Genomic DNA, 12,058 nt, shown 5'->3' on the forward strand with positions numbered 1-12,058 from the left:
ATATTTAACAACTAATTTTGTTAATATTAATATTATGACTGACCGTTTTGTTGTTTGTTTTCACGACCGCTCGATACACGACTTATCGAATAGTCATACAGTATAATCACATTGTCTAGTTGTTGTTATGTATTCTGCTTGGAGGGTTGATATAAAATATATTGTTTCTTTGATGATATTGCTCCTCTTTATAGATGAAATGCATATTCTGAAATGTTTTTTCTTGTTTCAACGTCTCTTGTCCAAATTATTATTTATATATTTAATAAGCTTCATGTGTTAACAAAAAAAATTCTCAGTTAAAAAGAATTCTCTTTAATTACTGTAAATGATCGGCACGTGATTCTTCTATCTATCTGTTTAACAGCCTTACTCCAAAACTTTAATAACAGTCAAATATCTAAAATCTAAAATGTTATTTATTATCTTAATATATTAAGAAATATTGTTATTTTAAATGTTGAATTACTTTATTAAATAATCAAAATAATATTAAAAAATTATGGTTCAAAAAAAAGTTCTTTCTTAAATTTACTTTTTTATCTATACTTTTACGAATATAACTTTGTTTTTTACAAACTTTAATTAGACACACGATATATTAAGTTTTCAAAAGTAAATAGTTTTTATCTATATTTAATACATTATTCAATTTTTAAAATTTAATCCATTGATTAAATTGTCGTTACATTCTCTCTCTCTATATATATATATATATATGTGTATATATATATATATATATATATATATATATGATTTAAAACATGTTTATGAGAAAATAAATTATTTGAAAATTTTAAGCAATATTTAATTACATAATCTTTTTTATAAACTATATATAAATATAGATTATAGTTTAAGTAATTAAATAGAGATAAAAATCATCATTTAATTATAAAGGCCCAATTGCAATAAAAGAAGGCCCATGAGGCTCTGAATCTTCTAAACCCTAGTCTTCTTATTTGTGTGTTCTCTTTGTTCTGTTGTTCGTCACTCTCTAAAGAGAAGGCACTGGCGGAGGTTCTCCAGACTTCTCTATTTTTCTTGGTAAGATTCAACTCATTCTTTTTCTTCTTGAAAGTCTGTTGGATTGCGTGGTTTTATTTATTGATTGTAATTGAAATTTGTATGACAGTGAGCAAGTATGGTGAGGGTTAGTGTGTTGAACGATGCTCTCAAGAGCATGTACAATGCTGAGAAAAGGGGGAAGCGCCAAGTCATGATTAGGCCATCCTCCAAGGTCATTATCAAATTTCTTTTGGTGATGCAGAAGCACGGTATCTCTCAGTAATCAAACTTTTTTTATTTTTCTTTGCATCATTTAGTCTATGTCCTGAATTGTTATTGTGTTTGGTGATGATTTATCGTGTAGGTTACATTGGAGAGTTTGAGCGAGTTGATGACCACAGGGCTGGTAAAATCGTGGTTGAATTGAATGGTAGACTGAACAAATGTGGGGTTATTAGCCCCCGTTTTGATGTTGGTGTCAAAGAGATAGAACCTTGGACTGCTAGGCTTCTCCCCTCAAGACAGGTCCGTTAAAGTGTTTTCTTTTTCTTTCACACCCTTTTGTGTGTTGTGTTCAAAAGCATGTTTTTATGAACATAGTGCCAAGGATTAAGAGTTTATTCTGTATTTACATTGTTTTACTGATCTGTTAAGATCAGTGATCTAATTCAGAACTACCATCCTTCATGTTAAAGGGTAGGTTTTTTTCCCTGTGGAGATAAAATTACATGTATGATGGGAAGTTTTTATTGAATGGTCGAGTTAGATTGGTTAATGTTCTAGTTGTTTATTTGTTAAGTTTAAGGTTAAATTATTTCTATTGAGTTTCCCTATCATCAGATTAACCATTTATCTTATGATTTGGTTCCTCTACTTATTGGATTTTACTAATTATGCAGTTTGGTTACATTGTATTGACTACCTCTGCTGGCATCATGGATCACGAAGAGGCCAGGAGAAAGAATGTTGGTGGTAAGGTCCTAGGTTTCTTCTACTAGGTTATTTTGAATTGAGGATGGCAGTGGTTTCAATTTTGAGATTCACGAGTTGTAATGGAAGATATGGTAATCCTTTAGTAAAATCAAGCATAGCAGGATCTGTTTTGTTACGTTCTTTATTTTGGTTTGCAAAGCCAACGTGGTAACTATTAATTTTCTGTTTTCTTATCCTTATTTATTTTATATCATAATGTACTGGTCAAGTTATTTTTACTGGTAAGAACTTTGATTAAACAGTGGGAACACGCCGATGTTTGAGAAGGTGTGAGAGCTAGAGTTTTTATATTTGCTCAGGTTCTGCGGTTCTATCATGCTACAAACTCCCGTTTCGAAGGTAATTAAAAACAGTAAACTAGCTTTAAATCGAAACATGAAGCATTTAGCTATTAATTAGACACTCCAGGAAAGGCCATTTACAGTAGTAAACTATCATTTCGTCTGTTAAAAGTGTCTTAACTTTATTTATGTATTATTATGATTGCTCTCTTGCATAGTCGCGGAAGTAATTCTTGGTTAGAAGAATGGAGTCTATTGCAGTCTATTTTAGTTGTGTGGTTACCTGGGGAGCTCAGCTTTCTTTACTAAATATTTTGGGTCCTCGTTCGTTGTCTTCTGTTTTTTGTAATGTGTCTTTCACATAACGGAAAATCATATTTTGAAAACTTATATAATATGATTTTTTAATTAATGGTGATTGTCTTTTATTTTACATTTTCTAATTTCTAATACATGAAATGTATATATGAGTGATAATGATGCATAATATTTATTATTTAGGGTTGCATCAATTATACGATCTCATTAAAAATTAATTAAACATCTTAAGAATTTAAGAAATAATTAAATTGGCGAATCAATTTTTAAACTATTTAAAGATTTTGATTCAAATCTTTATATTTAAAAGAATCCTATCAAACTCCAGCAAGATACTTGATTAATATAATTCATACTTCATGAATGACAACTCGTAATATGGACTTTGGAACTTCATTCAGTCCTTCTTTCATCATCTAACTTCCGAAAGTCTTTAGAAGGAATTCAAAACTAATTACCAATAATGTTGAGGATCTTCTAAAGGATATGTTTATAATTATTGAATTAAATCGTAGTATTTAGTAATTTATTGGAAAGGAATTTAATATTATGACAGCATTTGAAAATAATGTATTTTTCGATAATATGAAAAATAAAATTTTAAAAAAGAAAACTGTTTATTGTTTAGAAATAAAAGAGTTAGTTAGAAGCAATTAAAAATAAAAAATATTTTGGAAAAAGTTATTTCATTGCTGACACCGAACAGAGTTTGCTCGTAAAAGCACCGGTAAATGAAATTTGTAAAGGAGTTGCTGCATAAGATGGTTTTATGTGTATGAAAAAGTGGAGATCTTGGAGTGGTTTGGGGGTGCGAAAGCAATGCCCGGGCTGACTTGGGGTATTGGCCCACCATGCACATTAATCGGGCCTTAGAAGGAATAATTTAATTAAAAAAAAAAAATGCTAAGCCCTAACGTCGGCGTCAGCGACAGCGATATCGATCCAAGGTAAGGCATTGACAAAGGAAGACCATACGTGCTTACGATGCTGCGTTTTAGAACGCCGTTGTTACATCCTTTTTCTCTGACGTTCTCTGCCTCTAACCAGCTCCGTAAGGTTCAAGCACGCCCCTTCAGATCTTCCATAAAGATGACGTCAGCAAAAACGGTGGAGCACATTGTCCTTTTCAAGGTGAAGGAGGAGACGGAGGCGTCAAAGGTAAGTGAAATGGTGAACGGACTCGGTTCTCTCCTGTCGCTGGACACCGTCCTCCACCTCAGCGTGGGCCCGCTCCTCCGTAACCGATCCTCTTCTTTAACTTTCACTCACATGCTCCATACCCGCTACAAGTCCAAGGAGGATCTCCAAGCCTACTCCGCCCACCCCAGCCACGTCACCGTCGTCAAGGAAAACGTGCTCCCCATCATCGACGACATCATGGCTGTCGATTGGGTCGCCGATGGCATCAGCAACCTCGTTCCGCCGCCGGGCTCGGCTCTTCGTGTCAGCTTCTTAAAATTGAAGGAGGGCGCAGCTGGAGACGAGGTTTTGGGTGTGGTTAGAGGAATTCCTGAGAATTTCAAGCAGATTAGTGAGTTCAGTTTTGGGGAGAATTTTTCGCCGGGGAGAGCCAAGGGTTTCTCGATTGCTTCGCTCGCGGTTTTCGCGGGACCGACCGAGTTGGAGGCCGTGGATTCGAATCAGGAGTTGGTGAATTACCAGAAGGACAAGGTTAGGGATCAGATCGACAGTGTGGTCGTTGTTGATTACGTGGTTCCGCCACCTCCTCCTGCCCAGAGTGCGAGCCTTTGATGAGAGGTTATTGCTTTGCTCTGTAATGTAACTGTCAGTTATGTTTATTTGTCTGAATAAGGAGTGTTGATGATTCACTGAATTGGTCACATCGTTTTTGAGTTTAGACTGTAATTTTTACCTACTTTTTCTTTTGTTGCTTTTTGCTTTAGCCAGTTCTGGTGACCGATAGATTGAACCCAACTCCAATCACGCTTTTAAATGTGGTTATATGATTCTTACATAAAAAGAAAGCAGACTGTTCGAGGTGTCTTAGACACTGAATGAAACAGTACCAAGCTTAAGTATAATGTGTAAAATAACTGTTAATTTCAGTCTATTGCTTGAATTGTTGGTTATAATATCTAGTGGAAAAATATCATAATGATATCATGTCTACTGTTTAGACTATTATCCCAAACAATTTTCTTGCAAATAATGGCTTATGAATGAGAACAAGAGCAAACATCATAGACAGTAATAGTCAATAACCCTTTTCCTTTTCACACGCCTCATTTTCTCCTCTTCATTCTCACCCAAAAATGCCTATCCTTCAGGCATTCACTCGGAGTAAGAGTAATGATACTTTGACATATATTACATTCATTTGACACAAAAAATTCTTATAAAAATGTTAACTTTTATATTTGTAAAGGAAAAGAAAAAGTAAATGGTAATGAGGTGTAATGTCAAATTGGTAAAAAAATTGTTTGTCAAAGAATGATTACTCTCCGAGTAATATCCCAGTTCACCTTTAAACATGCTCGGCTAGTGCAACTTTAAAACACACACATGGCCATTAACTCCTCCACAAGACGAATCGAATTGAATCCCAACTTGTTCACATCATGAATAGCTCTTAAGCGCTGTCATGTCCACAGCGTAGTCTGGGGGCTTTGTTTTTTTCCCTCTTCGTTGCCTACTAGAGTGCAGATCATGTCTCCTTGGGTAGACTTTATGATGATTTAGTATCATACTTGAGTTTAGCTTGACCCTTGTCAACCTCTGTTCTCTATTGAAAGATTTAGTGCATATTTGGGAAGCAAAAATTGCTTGCCATTCTCTAACCTTAAGGGTTATCAAATGTGAACCTCGTAGTATATACTCACCCATCCCCCATTATATTTACATGTCTAATCTGTAAAGAAAGTGGACAGCGGTAAATTTGTTGTTTCTTATGATATTCACATTAAGGTTTACAAATGTGCAGAACAAGGTATTATTTTCGCTTACCAATTCATTTAGCGTGATCTTGAGATACGAGAAACTGTTAAATGAATGGAGGAGGGTTCCTCCTACATATAAGAACAGAATAAATTCAATAAAGTATAAAATTACGAGAAGAAGTAATTGGACAGAAATTAAGAAACAAGACAGCAAAGGTGGGGGAATCAATCAGGATTTGAGAGGAAGGTATGGATCATAAGTTTTAATTTTGTTCTGTAGAGGTTGATGGGCAGGTATTAAAGTAAAGAAAGATACATGCATATGAAAAACAACTGTTTGTAGAATAACACGTATCTTATAATGCTGAGAGAAGTGCTATGAAAAATTTTGGAAAGGAAAAATATTCACTTCCAAGTTATTTACATGGCTTATTTTTGGGCAGTTCATGTTATCCAAATTAGTTCACTAAGTAGGAGAGTCTCATGACTTAACTACTACATTAAACTTTTTATTCTACTCCGTATGAGATTTATAACACTGTCATCTCCTCTAAGAACCAATGTTCATTGAACCTTCACTCTATTTGCACTAGCTCTACTATATTATTTCCCCCTAACAATAACGGTTTCACTTGCCCATCATCCTGTTACACCTTGATCCAAACTGTAAGTAACATTTTTAGCTTTATTCTCAACGAAATTACGAATTATCATGACTTAATTGAGAGTCTCATGGCTTAAGTACCATATTATTCTTCTTATTATATGCAATATGAGACCCAATAATACAAGACATATATAATGGGGTGATTACTAATGAGTGAATTCACGGACAGGAGGCAAAAGATTTCGCTGCTGTGACAAGTTTATATTAGGTTTAATACCTATTTTGATCCATCTTTTCATAAGGTCTATTTAAAGTGGTCCTCTTTTTTTTCAAAAGTTCAATAATATCCTACTTTTCGCAAAAACGGTGCACGTTAGTCTTTTTTGCTTACGGCGTTAAAAAGACTAACGATAGAACTGGCCCCTTGTCACAAATTTGATGAGTTGGAAACTCATTATTGACGTGGCACTGTGACGTTTTATATGTGTTAAAATAAACGTAATTTAAAATCATGTGGAATATTTAAAAGATAGGGTTAAAATAAAATTAGGATTAACTNCATTTGGNGTAAAATCAACTTGCGAATTAAGGGCGATTTAGGGTTCAACAATCTGGTTCAGCAACCCAAATTTTGATTCCTAATGAAATTGCGTTCGTAGTGTAATTGAATTCGTGGTTTGCTCAAGAGTGTGGTTCGTTCAACAACGAATGGGTTTTCTGGCCATTCGTGCTGCGCTGCAGTTAACAAAGTTGTTGTTCCAAAATTTAAAAGCAAAGGGTTAGGGTTAAGAATGACTTCTTCACAAAGTTGTTCTTCTTGTTTGAAGACATGGGGCAAAGGATTTTCACATTCCTCACATTGTTATAACGAAAGTTGCCATAACTACAAGGAATGTTTTGAGAATTTTGAAAATTTTATGTGTTCTTCATGTAGAGGATGATTATCAGTTTCTACTGTAATTAAAATGAACAATCTGGGTTCGTGTAAAAAAGTTCGTTTTAGTCCCCCCAATGGTTTAAAAATGTTAAATGTGGTCCCCCTTTTCTTTAAAAATTGTGCAATGTGCTCCCTGACGTATATGATTATCATACATATTAAGAATACCTAACAGAATATATTATTAGATATATGTTTATGTTGAACAAGAAGATGATAGTTTATGCCATTGAAGAAGCTGTCACAGACCTAAAAGCTTTATTAAAGTTTTCATGACTAGCTGAAGACTGGTTTCGTACTTCAATTTTCCTTGGTTGCTGATACTCTAGATGATACCTGTGAGACTTCTTTGTTTAATGGATGTCTTTATTCTTAAATAGTGAAAGCCTCTTAGGATGTTTGCAGCAGCATAAAAAAGAGGAGAATTCCTTTTTCCTCGCAATCTCCAAGTACGAGAAAAACCTTCATTTAATCTCAATTTCCTTTTTCCTCAACCTCAATCACACAAATTGTATAGAAAACCTTAAAATCCAAAATCAAAAAAATCACACAAACTGTACAGAAAACCCTAAAATCCCAAATCAAAAAACCCTAATCTGCAAAAACCCAAATCGCAGCATCACTCCACCATATTCATTTTCTACACCTCGATACAACCTAGTCATTCATCACGAGAATCACATAGGGGTTATCCCAACACCCCTCGAAACACCACCCTGTGATGAATGCGAAGCTCCTTTGCCCATTGTCTTTGAACAAGAACAACCACTTTGTGAAGAAGCCATTCCAAATCCTAGCCTTTTAATTTTCGAAAACTCTGGAGAAAATAACCAGAAACCCTAACCATTGCTTTTAAAATTTGGAACAATAACCATGAATCAGTACTGTAACAGGATTATTTACTTAATTAAACACCAAAAATTACCCCTAATTCATTTTTTAATTACACGTCACAATTATTTATTTTTTTAAAAGGCAAAACAATGCCACATCATCACATATTACACACCTTTTGCCGTTAGTCAAGTTAACACCGTAACCAAAAAGGGCCACTTTGAACAGTTTTTGCGAAATCTATGACTATAGTGAACTTTTTAAAAAAGGAAAGACCACTTTGATCAAACTCTCCCAAAGGAGAGACCAAAATAAATATTAAACCTTTATGTTAAGACTCAGTCTTCATTCTTTAAATGTTTTTATCTAAACTTGGATGTGCTTGCTAGTGATATGAAAAAAATTATTCCTTGGTGCATGTTTATATAAATGATATAGTTTTCTTTGAAAATTTGAGGGAAGAGGAGAACACTAAATTTAAGCAGGAGTGAGATATTCTATATGCATTGCATTTAAGGAAGAAACAAGAGGAAAATGATTTACAGTTAAAAATCTAAGATAATATCATGGATTTGTAAGTATTTGGGTTTAGCAATTATTACTCCTTTTTAAGAGATTCTGATGTTACACAATTTTTTAGGTTAAATTATTGTTAAAGATATTACCTTTTATCCTAATTCCTTCAATATTTTGCCTTTTACTTTTAGATGAAGACGTGAAGTTTCAGAACTTATATCTTTGCACGATCTTTCTGAAAATTCTAAACAACTGCAACTCCTGGTGTAAGTGGAAAATCTCATCATCCTGAATAATCCCTCATCCCTAAACCTCATACTTGTATTTCCTTTTAATGTTACAAAACCATTTTCCTTTTGTTATTTTTTTATTAATGTCTACTAACAAATTTGTCTAATTGACTTTAGTAAAAGAAAATAATCTTAATTAATGTTGAGTGAAAATTTTAAAGTTAAAACTAGAAAAGAAATCCTAGTAATTGGAGTTAATAAAAAAAATCTAATTAATTTTGACTTATTTTTTTTCTAATTAACACTACAGAAGAAATCCTAGTAAATTATCAATAAAAGGATTTTTTTTTGTTTGATGATTAAAAAATTATTAGATAGATAGACAGAAAAAGTAATTACAACAAATGTATATTACAAAAATTTAATACACATCCACATAAAAATAAGGTTGTGGGTAGTGATTGACAAAACTCTGATTAATATCGAGAAATAAACAAATAATCTAGAATAAAAAAATCTAATAACTTAAATTAAAAATAATTCCTATTAATTTTAATTAAAAAACTTTAGTTGGCATTAACCGAAAATTAATGTTCGAGTCTTTGTCAAGCCCGAACAAAAAATAAGCCCAGAGAAAACTATGAAGAGTAACATTAAATATTTTATAATATTATGTTTTTTTTATTGTAAGTTTTAGTTTTTATAAAAACATATATTTAATTAGTATATAGAAGAGTAGAGGAACAGCTACGGATGCAATTATGAATATATGATGATTTCATGCTGTTAAAAATCTATTAAAATAGAATAAATATGATAATGTCAAGTTATGCACTATAATTATTTATTATGTCATTTATTTATTTTTATATGATTTCACTATGAAGTGTTTTACAAACATATTTACTTATTATTTTAAAGCGTTAATAAAAGGGTGAGAATAATCATTGTAATAAAACAAATTTTATTTAACTTATATTTTTTAATTTTAATTTCCCATGTATTTCGAGTTTTGACTAAATATAAAATAAATAAAAAAATTTAAATAATTAGTATTTGGGGTTCCAACTATACAACATCTTAAGGTTTGTTTTTGATTCACTTGAGTTGCAAGACTGGGATGATATATATAAGTTGGACCACACTAAAATACTTGCTGTGTGAAACAGTTTGAAAGTTAGCTAGCAGAGAAAAAGAGAGAGAGAAAATGGGAAGAAGGCCTTGTTGTTCAAAGGAGGGTTTGAATAGAGGTGCTTGGACAGCTGATGAAGACAAAATCCTGACAGAATACATTACAGTCCATGGTGAAGGAAGATGGAGAAAGCTTCCCAAAAGAGCAGGTAGGTTCCTTTCTTTTACCTTTTCCTTCTTTTCTTTTTAAACACCAAATACTTACATGCACGTACGCAGGTTTGAAAAGGTGTGGCAAAAGTTGCAGACTTCGATGGCTCAATTATCTCAGACCTGATATTAAGCGAGGCAATATAACCTCTGATGAAGAAGAACTCATTATCAGACTCCACAACCTCCTCGGAAACAGGTCTTTCCATTTTACCGTGTTACACATAAATAGTAAGATGTTAATTCAATGTGTTACTTTCTTTGTAGATGGTCTTTAATAGCAGGGAGGCTTCCAGGACGAACAGACAATGAAATCAAGAATTATTGGAACACCAATTTAGGTAAAAAGGTGAAAGAAAACATTGCCAATCCTAAACTAGATTCCCACCTGGTCCGTACAAAAGCCACCAAGTTCACTAAGCTGTTTTTCCCTCACCCATCAATGCTGCAACATCCCAACAAGTCCGAGGAAGAAGAAAAGGTTGTGGCGGAACTCACTACCAAGAACAACGGCTTCTTGTCGTTTCCCGATGAAGAAAAACAGCTCTCGCCAGACATGCTCACAGATTTCAACGTGGGGGATATCTGCTTGTCTGATCTTCTTCTCGACTCCGATTTCACCAATATCTGCAACAACCAGCAGTTATTCTCTTCTTGTTCGGACCAAACCAGCGCTTCAAACAACCTTCATTCTTTCATTTCGTTCCTCGACACCACCGAGGAAACACCGGGACAATCATAATAATGCCTTCTAACTTGTCCATTTCTTCTCTCATACATGCATTCCCCCAATAAAATTCTTCCCCTTAGGAAATAACTATGAGGGTTCCATGTACTATCATTCTATTCTAACTTATGACTTTCTTCTATGTTTCATGGTGTATAATATTATAACATTAAATTTTTCAAATTTCCAAACAATTTCTTTAACATTAAAAAATTAATTTAATATACAATATCAATTAATTAAAAAAAAGAACTTATAAAGGAGTGCTCACTGTATTAAAGTCAATAATCTTGATACGTAAGGACGCATGCTTCATAACACCATATTTCTAAGTGAATTATATGTTAAACTCTATTACAAGTCTCAATAATAGCCAATAGATAATGGTGACAGTCAGAATTCATTTTATTTAAATGAGAATGATGGTTGAATTTATTCCGAATCAAGATCCATTTTTAAATGAATTGTAGTGGAATTTATTAATTTTATATTTTAGCATTAATATCTCATTTATATAAATAATAATCAAATTCGTTATATAAATAATAGGTTTAATACATCTTTTGGTCCCATCTTTAGGGGCTTTTGTTCAAAATGGTCACACTTTTGGAAAAAATTCACTTTGGTCTCATATTTGATTAAATTTTGTTCAAAATGGTCCCTATGGCAAACAGCGTTAAATTTCTAACGGTGCATATGATGGCGTGNCAAACTATTATCNATCTGTGCCCAATTTAAATGACGTGGCTGTTTGACAATATTTAAGGGTAATTAAAAAACCCCTAATTAAAAACAAATTAGGAAATTAGGATAATTGAAAANCCCCAGCTCTAATTGTTCGTCAATTNTCGCGATTGGAGAGAAGGNTCTGNTGTTCATTTGTCGCCATTGGAGATCACGTCAGTGGTGATTGCTTGAAGGTGGTAGTTCAACATTGCACGAGGATGAGGTAAGGGTTCACATTCTAAGGTGATTCTGTTGTTTATGTTTGTTTTTGGGGGTTAGGGTTTAATTTGATGTTCTGTTAGGGTAGTGCATTGATGTTCTAAGGTTACTCTGATTTTGGGTAGTAAAAAAGTTGTTTATTTACTGTTGTAGTGCATTGTATTGTATGTTAAATATCATTTTTTTTGTGGGGTTTTTGGTTATGGAAGACAGGGGGCGAACAATTAGGGTTAGGGTTTTTCAATTAGTTTAAAATTTTTATGGAAACAGCGTACTCCTCCAAAGGTCTAAGCTTTTGTCTGAAAACCATTGCTGGACATAATCCTATCCCTTCAAAATTTTGGAAGCGAAACATCATTCAATAAGATGGAGAGTTGTGTAAAGGTTGTGTTACCAGGGTGAAAAACATCAAACATTTGTTCTT

General features: G+C 33.3%; 3 protein-coding genes across 3 annotated transcripts; all 3 read left to right on the top strand.

Moving 5' to 3' along the window:
* The first annotated feature begins 933 nt into the window (after positions 1-933).
* On the top strand, positions 934-2,267 carry LOC106767138 (40S ribosomal protein S15a-like). The gene is made up of 4 exons (XM_014651973.2): positions 934-1,047; positions 1,136-1,277; positions 1,373-1,533; positions 1,908-2,267. Exons 2-4 carry the CDS (start codon positions 1,145-1,147, stop codon positions 2,004-2,006), a joined length of 393 nt encoding a protein of 130 aa, XP_014507459.1. The 5' UTR covers positions 934-1,047; positions 1,136-1,144; the 3' UTR covers positions 2,007-2,267.
* Positions 2,268-3,395: 1,128 nt separating this feature from the next.
* LOC106766915 (stress-response A/B barrel domain-containing protein UP3) lies at positions 3,396-4,666 on the top strand. The gene has a single exon (XM_014651706.2). The coding sequence runs from the start codon at positions 3,585-3,587 to the stop codon at positions 4,350-4,352; it is 768 nt and encodes a 255-aa protein (XP_014507192.1). The 5' UTR covers positions 3,396-3,584; the 3' UTR covers positions 4,353-4,666.
* A 3,915-nt stretch (positions 4,667-8,581) lies between these two features.
* On the top strand, positions 8,582-10,871 carry LOC106766504 (transcription factor MYB8). Its single transcript, XM_014651226.2, has 4 exons — positions 8,582-8,657; positions 9,791-9,961; positions 10,032-10,161; positions 10,230-10,871. The coding sequence occupies exons 2-4, from the start codon at positions 9,829-9,831 to the stop codon at positions 10,702-10,704; spliced, it is 738 nt and encodes a 245-aa protein (XP_014506712.1). The 5' UTR covers positions 8,582-8,657; positions 9,791-9,828; the 3' UTR covers positions 10,705-10,871.
* The last annotated feature ends 1,187 nt before the right edge of the window (positions 10,872-12,058 follow it).

Source organism: Vigna radiata, chromosome 7 (genome assembly GCF_000741045.1).
Source record: "Vigna radiata var. radiata cultivar VC1973A chromosome 7, Vradiata_ver6, whole genome shotgun sequence".
NCBI classification, from domain to species: domain Eukaryota; kingdom Viridiplantae; phylum Streptophyta; class Magnoliopsida; order Fabales; family Fabaceae; genus Vigna; species Vigna radiata.

Coding starts and splice junctions, on each gene's coding strand:
- LOC106766504 (XM_014651226.2), top strand. CDS start 9,829: ATGGGAAGAAGGCCTTGTTGTTCAAAGGAGGGTTTGAATAGAGGTGCT. Junction 9,962..10,031: donor AAAGCTTCCCAAAAGAGCAG/GTAGGTTCCTTT, acceptor GCACGTACGCAG/GTTTGAAAAGGTGTGGCAAA. Junction 10,162..10,229: donor CACAACCTCCTCGGAAACAG/GTCTTTCCATTT, acceptor CTTTCTTTGTAG/ATGGTCTTTAATAGCAGGGA.
- LOC106766915 (XM_014651706.2), top strand. CDS start 3,585: ATGCTGCGTTTTAGAACGCCGTTGTTACATCCTTTTTCTCTGACGTTC.
- LOC106767138 (XM_014651973.2), top strand. CDS start 1,145: ATGGTGAGGGTTAGTGTGTTGAACGATGCTCTCAAGAGCATGTACAAT. Junction 1,278..1,372: donor TTTGGTGATGCAGAAGCACG/GTATCTCTCAGT, acceptor TTTATCGTGTAG/GTTACATTGGAGAGTTTGAG. Junction 1,534..1,907: donor GGCTTCTCCCCTCAAGACAG/GTCCGTTAAAGT, acceptor CTAATTATGCAG/TTTGGTTACATTGTATTGAC.